This window comes from Pelmatolapia mariae, linkage group LG3_W (genome assembly GCF_036321145.2).
Source record: "Pelmatolapia mariae isolate MD_Pm_ZW linkage group LG3_W, Pm_UMD_F_2, whole genome shotgun sequence".
Lineage (NCBI taxonomy): Eukaryota > Metazoa > Chordata > Actinopteri > Cichliformes > Cichlidae > Pelmatolapia > Pelmatolapia mariae.
This window is the reverse complement of record NC_086229.1, coordinates 27746201-27762294: the sequence shown is the minus strand read 5'-3', so window position 1 is coordinate 27762294 and position 16094 is coordinate 27746201. Positions and strand designations below refer to the sequence as shown.

General features: G+C 41.1%; 2 protein-coding genes across 2 annotated transcripts in view; both read right to left on the bottom strand.

Annotated features, from left to right (window-relative positions):
• LOC134624309 (nucleotide-binding oligomerization domain-containing protein 2-like) overlaps positions 1 to 16094 on the bottom strand; it is a 1192597-nt gene that overhangs the window by 811299 nt on the left and 365204 nt on the right. The window lies entirely within an intron of this gene.
• Positions 3789 to 7578, bottom strand: LOC134624306 (endoplasmic reticulum chaperone BiP-like). Its single transcript, XM_063469270.1, has 8 exons — positions 7460 to 7578; positions 7139 to 7370; positions 6905 to 7042; positions 5249 to 5361; positions 4755 to 5145; positions 4420 to 4657; positions 4161 to 4328; positions 3789 to 4021 (listed from the first exon to the last, which is right to left on the bottom strand). Exons 1-8 carry the CDS (start codon positions 7576 to 7578, stop codon positions 3789 to 3791), a joined length of 1632 nt encoding a protein of 543 aa, XP_063325340.1.

Genomic DNA, 16094 nt, shown 5'->3' with positions numbered 1-16094 from the left:
TATGGACTGTGGGATATATGGGACCACGAAGCGCGCACTGGACCACCCTTGATATTTGGGGAAATCGACGGCGCATTTGGAGTATGCATTTGAAGTGCACTTTGAATTGGGACAGCCGTCGTTGCGTGGCTGTGACGTACTCGCACTTGAAATGCGTACTTCAAGCGTGCAGACCCTGAATTGGGACACAGCCTTTGTCTTACACGCCACCTTTGAATGCATAACCCATGTGACCTCAAACTGCCATGCACATATCATTCACCTGCATTTGTGGTATACTGAAGAATTTCCCTAACAACCCTGTTCAGGTTTTCATCAGATAATGTTATGTAAGTCAGTGGCTCAATGCCAAGCTCCTCTCTGTGCCTGTACGGAGTGCGCGAGCTAACCCCTAAGCATGTTGCAATGCTTTGCCAGTTCATTCCAAGAGATACTAAATAAGATATTGCTCTCTTGAAATGCTGTATCACGGTCGACCTTGAGAGCAAGTCATGAGAGGTGGAGGTAGCAAGACGAGTCTGTTCTCAGATGTAGTTCCTTGTCTGGTTTCATAAGCAGTCAGTAAAAAATTCAGCCATCCATTTAAGGACTGTAATGTATTCACTGCTTCTCTATTTATTGCATCGTCAACGAATCCTGAGATGGACAAAATTCCAGAGAAGGTTTGAATGTTTGAATGAATCACCAAGTTCTCTATGGAGCCTCTGATTAACAAAATAATCTCTAGCTTCTCTTTGAATTTGTTCCAAACATTATTTAAAAAAAGTTATAATGTCTAATGTGTTGTGCCAAAAACTGATTGTCTGCCAAAAACTGATTTCCGGTATTTGCCAAAAACTAATTGTTTGTACTTAAACTGCTATAAATGACTTGTTGGTCTATAATATGTGAAACATATGTCAAATGTATCCCTCATGAATGATATCAAGTCATCTGGAGCATCAAACAACATTCCAGTAAGAAGGTAATCAGTTTTTGGTAGAGACTTATATGTATCCTTAATTTATGCAGTTAAAAAAATTCTTGTTTACTTTAAAAATGTCTCTCTCTCTCTCTATATATAGTTATATATATAGATATATATAGTTATATATAGTTATATATTTTAAGTGCACAAAAGGGAGCTGATTGATTATAATGTAAGTACAATAAGACAGGTACAAAGATACCTGACAAACAGGTACATTTTTAATTTTATATATAACTACTTGAATTACCTGTTCACCAAATTGTATTTAGTATTTAGCAACATACGTAACGATATTTCGCATAAAAACATTGGAAATCATTTTCTGGCACAACACCGGCTCAGATATTTGAAGTTGACGATATGTTAAAAGTTTATTTTGCTAGACCGAAAGAGTAATAAGAGCAATATTAAAACTAAGTAGCTGCGGTAGTAGTAGTCATTGTTAGAAACTGGAATTGGCTGGGCCGATCTGGTTTTCCAATTTTGTTGTCTAGGTGTAAAATGGGGAGAAATTTGGGAGAATGGTGTCTCAGGGAGATTTTCAGGAGAAAATTTTCATTTTATGAGTGAACTTGACTTTAAGTGACTTACAGGTTCCTTTGAAAAATACTTTCTTATATCCAGGTTCTTTTTTTTTTTGCTGCCATCGTCCTCTCCTCCTTGCAGGCTTACCGCTGCTAAAACTAAACAGAGCTCCCTGAAAGGCACAGCCAATCACATTGGCCATATTTTTCACAGGAGTAGGACTCCAGTAGAGAACGTAATTTAACTCTTTCTGCACCGCTAGATGAATGAGACGTTGACAGATCGTTTTTAGTCTTTGTATCAGATTTGTTTTTCTTTACTCGAAGAGATCAAATTATAGGTGGGGACAATTCAATAGTCCTTCCGTCCATGCCAAATCTACACCCTTGCCCTGCAAATCTATAGCATTAAGCTGGATGCGTATAATATAGCACTCACACGTCACACACAGTTTCGTTTAAAACAACTTTTACGTGTTAGGGTCTGACGGCGCCCTGACCGGTCAACCTGCCAGTGTGTATTTTTGTGTGCGTGTATGTGTGTCTCTCCTATCACCCTGTCTCCCCCTCCGGCTCCGCTGAGATGTGTTAGGAGGTAACCTAGCAACAGGCTACCTCCGACCCGGAAGTGCTGTCGCCCGGAGCTGCCGCACCTGCAATCAATCCACCAGCTGCTGCCAATCAATTACCATCTTCAGCAGGGCTACTTAATGGTGTGGCTGAGCGACAGACAGCGCTGGAGTATTGCACTAAGCCTGGTAGTGTTTTTGAGCCGCTACGTTATTGAAGTACTGTTTGGCCCACGTACTCATTTTGCTGTCGTGTGTGTGTGTTCACCCAGGGATTGACAGAGTATTTACGGACACGAAGGAAGCACTTGGAGGAGAGACGGGCACTCACTACCACGCTCGGGCTTACACGGGAGGAAGGACGCACTATCACCATTGTTGCACATTTGAACTGTTGTCACCTTGCTGCACTATAAATAAATGCACTGTCCTTATTTCTGAGCTCCGCGCCTGAGTCCACTCTTTAACAACCGTGACACTGCACTACATTCTGCCTAGTTCCGCTTCCTGTCTGCATCCTGTTCTTTTGCAGCTCTGCACAAAGAGTCGTATTCTGCACAGTCTCCTGTCTTGCTAAGCAATCTATGACCTTTCACACACTTCATGACTGAAAGCTGGCCTGTTTTACTATACTGGCGTACATAAAGAGCAAGTTAACAATCGGCATCCTCTATCTTATCTTTCTTATCTATCTTATCGTTATCTATCATTAACATATAAGGGCATCATTAGCAGCATGGGTATCTTGGGGAAGATACCTACCAACCTGGTCCACCACCTGAGTTACAGCCACACCCTGAAACTTATTTTAAAGTCTTTTAGGAAATTCAGTGTATCAACTCTGGTCAAAAGAACGCCTCGTACTGATGTCCATAATTCTTTTTTATTCCTCTCACAATCATGAAGCACCGTGAAAACTAGAAACAAGTAAAATAATATTAATAGCACATATGACATCCATCCAACCAGTTATTACTTTTCACAAAGTGCACAAGTGCTTAACAAATTAACCAGCATGTTTTTACTCTGTAAGCTTTGTAAAACCAGCAGTAGAGAAGTTGTAGATTCCGTGTTATCATTGTCTTGTCTCTCCCGCGCAAAACTTCTGGTTTCTGCGTCTCACAGGAAGTGACTACTTCATCATTTTTAACAGAAACATTTTTTATAAGAAAAATGTATCACTGGACTCATAAATTGTCTCTTTCTACTGCAAGTGTACACAAACATGAGTTCTAAATGCAGGAAAACAAATAGAAAACAATACAACGATCTCAGACATGCTTCTGGTGTTGTCATGGCAACCCACACAAACATTTTATTGTCAGCTACATTCAGTATGGTCACTTGTTATTGTTAGTCCCTTCCCAACCACTTCTGTCACAATTTCAGTCCCATCAGTCCAATATGTACACGAACATGCCAGAGGGCCAAGGAGTGTTAAGACTTCAAACCTGCCTACAACTCATCCTTCTCATTTTGCTTACTGCCCTCTGCTGGTGGACCACCTGCACCACCACAGATCTTACTGATAATGGACTGAACCACTTCCTCAAGCTCCTTCTTCTTGGTCTGGACGTCGTCCAGGTCAGCATGTTGGTGGGACTCCAACCACTCAATCTTCTCCTCCACTGCGTTCTCAATGGATTCAATCTGGTTTTTCAGGGAGTATGCGTAGCCCTCCAGCTGATTGTGAGCATTGATCCTCTCCTTTAGCTTCCTGTCTTCTTAAGCAAAGTCATTCACCATGCGTTTGATGTCCTCAGGTGTTAGCCAGTTCTGGTCAGTTATGATCTTGTTCTTGTTGCCTGTGGCCTTGTCCTCAGCAGTGACACATAAAATGCCATTGATATTAATCGCAAAGGTGACTTCAATCTGCGGCACACCACGAGGAGCAGGGGGGATGCCAGTCAGGTCAAAGGTAGCCAGGAAATGGTTGTCTTTGGTCAAAGGATGCTCACCTATAACAAAGAAAGAAAAACAGTCACAATTAGACTTGTGGAATGTTAAATTCCAGTGTCACACATTTCTTGTCATTGGATTCTTTTTTATAAAACACTAGTTGACAACTTAAAAAAACAACAACATCCAAGCTCTTACCTTCATAGACTTTGATGGCGACAGTTGTCTGGTCATCAGAGGGTGTAGTAAACATCTTGGATTCTTTGATGGGCACCACTGTGTTCCTGGGGATCAGCTCGGTCATTACTCCCCCAACTGTTTCAATACCAAGGGTCATGGGGCACACATCCATAAGAAGCACATTACCTGCAAGTGAAGGAAAAGGTTTTGTTAACATTTGTTGAAATTTGAAAGCTCAACCCTATTTAATAAAATATTTGTAAGAGTTATCACTCACCAGTGTCCACTTCGCCAGAAAGCACACCCGCCTGCACAGCAGTTCCGTATGCAACAGCCTCATCAGGGTTGATGCCTCTACATGGCTCTTTGCCACTGAAGAACTCCTTCACCAACTGCTGGATTTTGGGGATACGAGTGGAGCCTCCAACCAGGACAATCTCATCAATATCAGACTTCTTCAATTCAGCATCTTTCAGCACTTTCTGTACAGGCTTCAGGGTGGACCGGAAAAGGTCCTGGGTTTTAAAGAACACACAAGTTAAAAAGCTTGTTCAGCCGCTTCTCCAATAGGGGTTGGTACACAATATTTTCAGAACCAAAGTAATATCTCACCATGTTCAGCTCCTCAAACTTGGCACGAGTCAGGGTCTCAGAGAAGTCTTGTCCCTTAAAGAAGTACTCGATCTCAATGCGGGCTTGGTGCTGGGCAGACAGAGCCCTCTTTGCCTTCTCAACCTCGCGACGCAGCTTCTGCACAGCACGGTTGACTTTGTGCACATCTTTGCCAGTCTTATTCTTGTACAGCTCAATAAAGTGCTCCATGACACGCTGGTCAAAGTCCTCACCTCCCAGATGAGTGTCACCATTGGTGGCTACCACTTGGAATGCACCGTTGTCAATGGTCAGAATAGAAACATCAAAGCTACCACCGCCCAGATCGAAGACAAGAATGTTCTTCACTCCGTCCTTCTTGTCCAGGCCATAAGCAATACCAGCAGCAGTTCTAAAGAATACAGTGAGAATTTATTTTTCAATGGGAGGTCAGGGACATTGTTTTGCAGTTTCAAATTGCAGATGATCAAATTCATTTTTGACTGGATGCTTACGCCTCATTGATGATTCGCATAACATTCAGACCAGCAATTGTAACAGCATTCTTAGTTGCCAGGCGCTGGGCATCATTGAAGTAGGTTGGGACAGTGACCACAGCATGTGTGACCTAAGGAAAAATGATAAAGTTAGATATGATGATAGACCATTTAACTCTTTAACCCTGTAAGACCTACCATAGAGCCAAGTCCGCAACAGCTTATCTTTATATTTTTACATGCTGTAGTGCCATTTTTTGGGAATATTTCAAGTTGCTATTGTGACTACAAGAAAAGACTTATTAGCTTAGATGAGAGTGTCCAGCAGTAGATCAGAGGAATAGGGAAGGATCTGTCTGTGTGTTTCAGTTTGGTTTAGTTATAGACCTGAGAGTGTGTGCAGGGGCAAATCTAGAAGGGTGGCATGGGGTGGCAAGTTTCACCCTAAAATGTGCCCTTGCCACCCCAAGTGCCACCCCAGTTTTGCATATGACAGTGTTGTTTATTAAAATAAGATAGCATTAACAGTTTGAGAGTAGTTATAGTCAGCATTGAATATAAATGCTAAAACTGAATATATTGGATAGTGCTTTAACTGTTACGACGCACACACAATCACACGCACAGTACTCACATGGACTCACATAAACACACAGGTACACGTACATAAAGGTGCTCACGTGCTCGCACATACATACACAAACACAGAGTTTACAACACACCATGTGGGTTTTATGTTAGGGTTGCTTCTGTAAAACTGCTTGTAACAAACAAAGAAGTGAAGATCTGCAGAGGGATGTCGGCCTTGGGGCAATCGTGGCTCAAGAGTTGGGAGTTCGCCTTATAATCGGAAGATTGCCGGTTCGAGCCCCGGCTTGGACAGTCTCGGTCGTTGTGTCCTTGGGCAAGACACTTCACCTGTTGCCTACTGGTGGTGGTCCCGGTGGCGCCAGTGTCCAGCAGCCTCGCCTCTGTCAGTGCACCACAGGGTGGCTGTGGCTACAATGTAGCTTGCCATCACCAGTGTGTGAATGGGTGGATGACTGGATGTGTAAAGCTCTTTGGGGTCCTTAGGAACTAGAAAAGTGCTATATAAATACAGGCCAATTATCATTTGCACGTCTTCCCTTCTAGAAGATGCATGCGCAACTCAAGATGAATAAAGGTTTTGTGAAATGAAACTGAGTCCGGTGCCGTCTCTGGATACCCCAGGAATAAAAAAAGAACCTATGTATATGTATTGTGCTAACTAGCACAATACATATATGGTATAATATATGTATATGGTAATATATATATGGTATAATTGGCACTGAGGTCTGCTCCAAAATGGGAAGTGCTATGATATATGGTATATAGCTGATGGCATCGGCAAATTGTGTTTCTGGAATATAATGTTTTATTGCTGCAAGTGCTTTTTACTCAATCTTTGCAGAGCTGAGGACAAGTTGAATACATAAGATGTTAGTACAACTCCTCCCGTTTCATATGTATAAAAAAAACAAAAAAAAAAACAACACATTGCGCTAGCTTATGTGGTTGCAGTGCTACTAGGATTTAAAAATGGTTAAGCTAATTAAGAGCGTCCCCACTCTTATCGCTCTTAATTAGCCCATAAAGGGGTTAATTAAGATTGACCTTTTCCCTGATTTAGAATCTCTGACATTTTTGTACCTTCTCGCCAAGGTAAGCCTCAGCAGTCTCCTTCATCTTAGTCAGCACCATAGCAGAGACCTCCTCAGGAGCAAAGGTCTTAACCTGGCCACCACCAATGTCAACCTGGATATGGGGCTTCCTCTTCTTCTCAGTAACCTTCACAGGAATATACAACAATATTAATTTAACAAGAATTTCCCTCAAACATGACCCAAAGAACAAACAAGTTTTATTTTCAGCTTGAAAGCTCACCTTGAAGGGCAGGTACTTGATGTCCTCCTGCACAGACCAGTCACCCCATGTGCGACCAATCAGCCTCTTGGCATCAAAAATGGTGTTCTCAGGGTTAGAGGTCAGCTGATTCTTGGCAGCATCACCAATCAGACGTTCACCTTCACTTGTGAAGGCCACGTAGGAGGGGGTGATTCTGCCTCCCTGGTCATTTTGAATAATCTCTACATGCCCATTCTTGAACACTCCAACACTGCAAGAAAACAGTTTGAATTCAGTCTCAATCCCATTTTTTTCCACAGAGACATCATGCCATTATTTAAAGAGTCTGAAGTGATTTACCATGAGTATGTGGTCCCCAGATCAATCCCAATCACAGTCCCAATGTTCTTCTTCTTGTTATCACCGGCGACACCAAACACAGTGCCAACTAGCAGCATTACAACCCACAACAGCTTCATCTTTGTTTGTTTTTTCTACTATCTACAAGGAGAAATGCAGGAAAGAAATACAGCGTGAATTAACGTGGCCTTGAGAGCAATCCGGTCTTTAAGTCTGACATCATTAGCCTTGTCTGGGCTCAAACTCTGCTGCAGGTCCATAAGCCAAACAATCACAGTGGCATGCCTGAGAGTAACAAACTGTCTGAAATTATTTCATCTGTAATAAAATGATCAGTGTTGCTGCTTTATCAGGTGTAACGGTTAAGTTAAACATTGAGGCATCCATGAAAATGGAATTTATTAAACTTAATGGAGTTAGAAGTTAGCAAAGAGTTAGCTTGCTAGTTAACTAAATATAATATAGCCTGTCCTCACTGAGAGATTTATGAAAGAAATTAAGACATACAGCTCTGCTATTACTTCAGACATAAATGAAGACAGTAAAGTAAACAGCAGTGGCGTTTGTAGGGTTACTTTAGTTTGGCTAGCTGACAATGTTCCCTTTAATTTTTCATGTTTCTGAGCGAACACACAAACTTCCTGAGCGGTCCCTTGGACCACTGTGAACAACATTAGATTTGTGCGCTGTGGTCACGCCAGCATCTAATCAATCCAAGTTACATGGTTTATTAAAATAATAAAATTAGAGCATTAACATTTATGTTAGACTACTTTTAAATAACTGCTTTAGCCCACTTACAATGATTTTCTTTTTTAAATCTTGTTTATGACCTGTGTAGCATATTAACACTTTTGGAAATTTTGAAAAGACAACTTTCTTTCTTTCTTTTTTTTTCTTAATAAAGCTCTGACTTGTATTATGAGTCTGTGGTCTGGGAGAGAGTCCTGTAACCCTGTCTCCAAAATACAGTATATAAAGACCAATGTTGGGCAATTAATTATATAGTTACTTCTTCAAAAAAGTTACCAAAGCGCTTTACACACCCAGTCATCCAGCCATTCACACACACATTCACACACTGGTTGAGGCAAGCTACAGTTGTAGCCACAGCTGCCCTGTGGCAGGCTGACAGAAGCGAGGCTGCCATATTGCGCCATCGACCCTTCTGGCCAACACCAGTAGGCGGTAGGCGAAGTGTCTTGCCCAAGGACACGACGAACGATACTGTCCAAGCTGGGGCTAAAACCGGCAACCTTCCGATTACAAGGCGAACTCCCAACTCTTGAACCACGATCGCTACACACTAACTACACAGGCGCTTTCAAGCGTTTTCCTTATAAAATGCCGCTTTTATATAAAATACAAACAACGATAGTACTCGCGAAGAAAGCCAAACATTGCAGATATTTTTTTATCATAACTCTGGTTTTACGTGGCCTATCAACACAATTTAAAAACTGATATAAAGTCCACACTTTTTACATTAGTCGTTACGTTTGTCTTCACTCCATATCAGCCGCTTTGCTAACTAAAACACCGCTGTTGGCACATAAGGGCACTGTCATAGCCTGTTAGTGAAGTTGATTAGATCAGTATATACGAATGTGAATTGCGTGATTGGCTGGACTATGGGATAAAGTGGCATCGTTCTGATTCCATACGGGAGCAGCCAGTCACTTACTGACTAACACTGCAAAACAGAATTGTTAGAGTATTCATTTTAATTTCAATATAGGTTAGATTTTTGTGTGTTGGTTGCGCAACGCAGATTTTTTGTGCACAGAGACCGTGCCAGCAGTGCGCAATTGCGCACACGTGTAGCTTAGAGGGAACTGTATTTATACATTGTATTTATTTATGTATATATTGTGACTAAATTATTGTAACTTGAGTATAATCAGTCCAGTCCTCTTTTGGCAACTTATACTATATTGACAAAACTGCTGTAATCTTTGTTGCAATTCCTACCACCTTCTTAGCCAGCTCCTCTCAAAAGGAATTTTTTTTTATACTCAAAGGCAATTAAAAAAAATGATTAATAAATAAAACAAATTTAAAATTCACTCATTTTTAAATATTATTCTTTTCACATTTCCTAAATGCTGACTACTTCCAGATAAAAAGTGTTGTATAAAATGTAAATAATTATCATGCTGATGATCGATGTTTTAACCCACATATATACCACTGTGACACTGTTCCTGACTTTGCCAGCTTAGCTCACTACATTAACACACAACAACCTAGGCCCCATAACACAACCGGCACCACTTTGTGTCTCACCTGCTCAATTTTGTTGTTGAGGTCCTAAAAGCATCTCTTTTAGAAATAAAATAGTATAAACAGTGATAGCCTTGAAGTTCCAATTCCCATGTCTCTTTCGCTCTTTCTGTTCACTCTCTGTTTGGGCCAGCACTCGGCAAAGCACCTTCCCCTAAAGATTTCATCGCTTTTAGTATGCAAGTTAGTGGGTGTCAGGTTTCTTAGTAGGAAGGGCAGAGCAAAATGAAACTGCAAATCTATGTCGTCAACATCACAGCAAGTCGTGAGCTAATTAACAACTAAAAAATACATCTGTATTTGTACAGTCAGTGGGAGACTAGGAGACTAGTCCATTGTTCCCCTAACAGTTTCAGTCTGATAGAAGTGGTTCTCTCTGTGAACCCGTCTGTTGTCAGACCTAACACAAAGCACCGTCCCAGCATTCAAGTCTGCGCTTATCAGGTTCCTCATTTCACATACTGATGTAATCACAACGATTTTAGTAAAGTTCTTTCACTTTCGTTACATAAAATAAAGAGGAATTTGCTGATCCTGTCCCATGAGAAGTCCATTATAAAAAATGTGCATATATCAATTAAGATAAATTATTTGTTGTTGGTCGTAAAGATCTGTATTTTATTGTATTCTTTATCTTATTTTTTTTATTCTCTTTTTAAGGTTATATTTTTCAAGACTTGGTGAGAGTTACTCCATAACAGCTTGTGTCACTTAGGAATGTTAGTTTAATTGAAGGCTTTGACCTCAGGAGTTTTAATGTAGAAAAACAAAAGGGAGCCTGTAGTTGGGCTGATACATGAATTACAAAGCCAAAAAGCAACAACTAAGACCAGACTATGGCTACGTTCACATTGCAGATGAAAGCGCTTTAAATCAGACTTTTTTGACCCTATGCAACCCATATCCAATCATTGTATGACACTTTAAACAGCACAAATCCGATATTTTCAAATCTGACCGAGGTAACTTCCATATGTGGTACTGAATCCAATACATATCTGATGTTTTAGAAAGCAACTGCTGTTTGAATGGTCATGTCGCATTAAAGCCGTCTTGTACGTCACTGACACAAGACAGACACCAATTATCAGCGCCGGAGAAGATAAACGCAGTAGCAGAAACTAGGGACAGAGCTAATCAATGGACTTGAAAAGACATAATATAAATGACTAAATTACTGAACAAAAATTGAGAACATTTTATATGTCAGCAATAGTGTAATTCTAAATGAAGGCTGAACTACATCAGCTGTAACCATACACATATTAAAACAACAGTGTTGACCATAGTGCTTCACAGTCAGTCAAAACACAAGACAATTAAAACAAACAATAAAATAGGACAACAAACAATAGGTAACAACACAATAAGCTAAAATCAGCCAACTAGTTAGAATCAAAGGCCAAAGTAAACAGATAAGTTTTAAGACGAGATCTAAAAGACTGGATAGACTCGGCCATACGAATATGTACAGGGAGGTTATTCCAGAGTCTAGGTGCCACGATCGCAAAGGCCCGGTCTCCTCTCGACTTCATTCGAGACCTAGGTTGTGCAAGGAGCAAGTGATTGGATGATCTAAGCGTTCTGTTGGGATTATATAGGTGGAGTAGGTCAGAGAGATAGGTGGGCGCTAAATTATTCAGAATTTGAAAAGTGAACAAAAGAATTTTAAAATCTATGCGATATTTAACAGGTAGCCAGTGTAATTTGGCTAAAATTGGAGTTATGTGTTCATACATTCTCGTACCTGTTAAAAGACGCGCAGCTGCATTTTGAATTAACTGAAGCCGATAAAGAGAAGAGTGTTGGAGGCCCGAGTAGAGGGAGTTACAGTAGTCCAATCTGGATGTGATAAATGCGTGAACAAGCTTTTCAAGTTCCTTTAAAGGAAGGAACGACTTTGCTTTGGAAATCTGACGCAACTGGTAAAAGCTGTTTTTCACCACAGTGGACACCTGTTTCTCAAGTTTAAAAGAGCCATCCAGGAACACTCCGAGGTTTCTTACAGTGGGTGAGAGATGGCTAGTGAGAGGGCCTAGGGCATCAGTCAACTGATCTAGCGGGGTGTGACTACCAAAGACTATGATTTCGGTCTTACTCTCGTTTAATGTAAGAAAATTATGTGATAACCAAATTTTAACTTCATGCAAACAGTTGAACAGAGGTTGCAAAGAAGCAGACACATCGGATTTCAGAGGTGAATAAATCTGGATATCATCGGCATAACAGTGAAAGGAGATGTTGTATTTTCTAAAAATTAATCCCAACGGCAGCATGTACAAAGAAAAAAGAGCAGGACCGAGCACGGACCCTTGAGGCACACCACAATGAATAGGGGCAGAAGCCGAGGAGTGTTGCCCCATTGCAACAGAGAACGACCTCTCTAAGAGGTAGGATTTAAACCAAGATAAAACCGTACCTTTGAGACCAACAACATGTTCCAATCTTGATAGAAGAATGTTGTGGTTAACCATATCAAAAGCAGCAGTCAAGTCAAGTAAAACTAAAACCACGGAATAGCCAGAGTCAACAGTTAAGAGAAGATCATTAAAAACTCTAAGTAAGGCTGTCTCTGTGCTCTGGTGAGGTTTAAAACCAGACTGAAACTTTTCATTTATACCATTTGCATCTAAAAAGGCCTGAAGTTGTTTTAGAACGACCTTTTCCAATATTTTGGAAATAAAAGGGAGTTTGGAGATCGGCCTGTAGTTAGTAAGACCATTAGGGTCAAGATTTTTCTTTTTCATAATAGGTTGCACAACAGCATGCTTAAAGACAGACGGTACACAACCTGATGACAATGATGCATTCAGCAGAGATAAGATACAAGGACCAATAACATGTAAAACTTCCTTAAAGAAACGAGAAGGAAGAATATCGTGCGGGGAACCAGAGATTTTGAGATGATCAATTATATCTTTTAAAGCAGAATAAGACACTGGCTGAAACTGTTGAAAGACAGTCAAGCATTCAGCGGCTGGAGCTGGGTCTAATACTGATGAAAAATGAGATGGATGAGAAGCCCTTAGAGCTGAGATTTTATCAGAGAAATACTTTAAGAATTTATCACAAAGAGCAGGGGAGGCATCCCTAAAAGTGACAATGCAAGGGTTTATCACAGAGTTAAAAGTATTAAAAAGGGCTCGGGGGTTGTGGCTATTAGTCATAATAATGATAGACAAAAAGGCAGATTTGGCAGCTTTAACAGACTTTTGATACTTAGATAAACAATTATGGAGGATGTCCAGAGAGATGTGGAGTTTGTCTTTCCTCCATTTTCTTTCAGCACAACGACATTCGCGCCTAAGGGCGCGAGTAGTATCATTTAGCCACGGTTGTGAGGGTTTGGCACGTTTGATCCTCAGAGGTGCTACAGAGTTAAGAATGTCAGCGCACGTAGTATAAAAGAGGTTAGCAAGCCCATCAGCTGATAAAACCCCATTACAGCTAGCATCAGAGAGGGGAGAGTCAAGGAAAGCATCAATGAAGTGGGCGATTGACTGAGAGTTAATCGTGCGCGTTTGCCGCACAGGACCATCACTGTTCAAATCCACATCGCTCACTACAGTATTAAACAAAACCGGGAAGTGATCAGAAATCCCGGAGTCCTTTATGTCCGTGATGCAAATATCCAAACCATAAGAAAGTACCAAATCAAGTATATGACCTTTAGTGTGAGTTGGTTCACTTACCCACTGGGTGAAATTGAGGGTGCTAATAAGAGCGAGGAAATCCTTGGCTAGCGAATTGTCCTCACAGCAAACATGAATGTTGAAGTCACCAACAATTAGTATACGGTCATAACGTAGCACAAGGCTCCCCAGTAGATCAGCAAATTCTGGAAGAAAATCCTTGATATGTTTTGGGGGGCGATACACCACAGCGCAGAGGATGGAGGGGACACCGTTCAATTCCAATAACTGCACCTCGAAACTGGGGTACAGAACAGGTGGCAGCTGCCGATATCGAAGTTTGTCTTTAAAAACTGAAGCTAGCCCTCCACCTCTTCCAGTGGTCCGGGGTGAGCTAATAAAGGCATAGTCAGGTGGGAGCAGCTCCGAGAAGGGAAAAAGTTCGCCGGGGCGAAGCCAGGTTTCCGTCAGGAATAAGAAATCCAGTCCCGACGATAGAATAAGATCATTTAAAATAAAAGTCTTATTCGCCAGTGACCTTGTATTTAGCAAGGCCATATGGAGAGTGGTCACGCTGTCACTGGTAGAAGTACGCCGCAGCAGGCGAAGGTTGCCGAGATTCGCACCTCCTCTGGAGGACCGCACCCAGCACCGAGCAGGTGGAAGATCAGCTGGGAGGTCCAGGTAACCATAAGGTCCAACGGGGCGAATCCAGCGGTGACAGAATAGTCTGAAGTTAGCATGGTCCCGGAGGGCAGGAATAGATGACAAGATGTTTATAGAATAGCGATCATTTGTCGCAACATAGGACTTTAAAAAGGCCTTGATACGAACACGGATGCCGCCACGTTTACCCCGTCTCCGTGAACGTTTCCTTTGAGAAAAGGTAGATGGTAAGTGGCGGAGGTAATCAGGAAAGTCCTTCGAAAGCGGAGGAGGATTTTCAGATCTCCATTTAAAATCTTGTGTCTGGTAGTCCAAAGGCCGGAGATTCAAAAGAGTTTGGCGATCGTAGGCAAGTAACGTGGAGACATCAGGGCAGCACATAGAGAGAAGGACGACAAACAACAAACAACAGCGGAGTAGACGGCTTGCCGTGAACACTGGCGCCATCTTGAATCTATATGAATACAAAACTGTTTATGAGACAATTGACACATAAGTAATGCACGTATATAAAAAATAATAATGTTCTGAACATCACTGAAATAAAATGATTAAGCAATAAACTGATAGAGTCAGCTTCCTGTCTGTAAGATAGTTTGCTGGTGCAGGTGATTCTTTGGTAACTGTGTTTTATGACAGGTTTGCAACCCACCACCTATTTCTTATAAAAACATAAAAACAGCGACAGCAAAACTTTAGGTAAAAGTCTACTTCAGAGTTCAAAGTAGTTTGTAAAATAAGAAAGAAATCAAACTAAGTACATATGATACAGACAAAAAGTCACCTGACAGTAGAAAGCACCACTTGGTAGAGGTTGGCTGGTTCACAGGTCATCATGGCACAGTACAGGCTATGTTTCCAGTGTCCAGAAACCCGGATGAGGGGTTGCACAGATAAACCATGTGTATGTTTTACTTGTTTCATATTTCATTCATACACAATATTTTCAGTTTACAAACATACATTTAAATGAATAAACACAGAGTACTATTTATAAACTGCTGTATATATAAAAAACAAACAAACAAAAAACGTCACCTGATCTGTGGTGGTCATTTTTAACACTTTGTTTTTATTTTTGTGTTTTTGTGTGTCTCGTCTGACCAGAATCCTGAACTGAGTATATAAAGCTTGTTTCCTCTTATCCACTTCTCTGGTCAGTGTCACATCTTCTTTGCTTCAGCATTAATGGTCATGTCTAAAAACCTGCAGTACAAACATGAGCTGGAACTGTGAATGTGCAGAAAGATGAAAGTAAAAGTCAGGTTCATGCACTGCAGGGTGAATAGTGGGCGGGGCCTGTGCCAGAGCACATGGACTGGATGGATAGCCAACTTTTGACAGGGGAGGATTTCCCTAAAGTCTCTCATTTTTAATTTAACAAATTCATGAAAATAAATTAAACATTAAATACTAAAAGAGCTAATCTGACGTATCTGTATTGTATAAACTTGACCATCTTCAGAGGCCAGACAACAAAGTCACTCTTACACAGTTTACACATCATGAACTGCTTTGTATATTTACTTCACAGACAACAACAGATATAAAAATGTAAAAATATGGCTCTTACAACTCATAGTGTAATACACAGGAGACACTTTTCCTCCAGGTGCAGACTTTATCAATGAACTCACCTGACACTGGAACATGTGTGTGAGCACACTGAAGGTCTACACATGTTCATTTGTATTGACAAGCAGGAAAGCTAGCCTGACCTCTTTTTAGCTCCAAAAGGGACATGAAGGGTACCTGACAAGGTTGGTCATCGAGATCACTTGAGACCAACACAATTTTCACGATCAGTATCTTACCCAGGGTTGCTTTCATGGTCACTAAGACAACAGGCTATTAGGTCGGTAATAGCACAAGTTGGTTTGCTCAATGAGCTTGGGTTGCTACTGCAACAATCTATAAGACCTTTAACTTGATCATTAACGAAGTCTCAGACCTAATTTTACTAGAGAAAGTAAATTATGTCAGGAGAACTCAGCAGAGGGGGTACAGAAACATTTTTGCATCAGCCCGGACCCTCAGCTGAGTAGTTGTAGCAG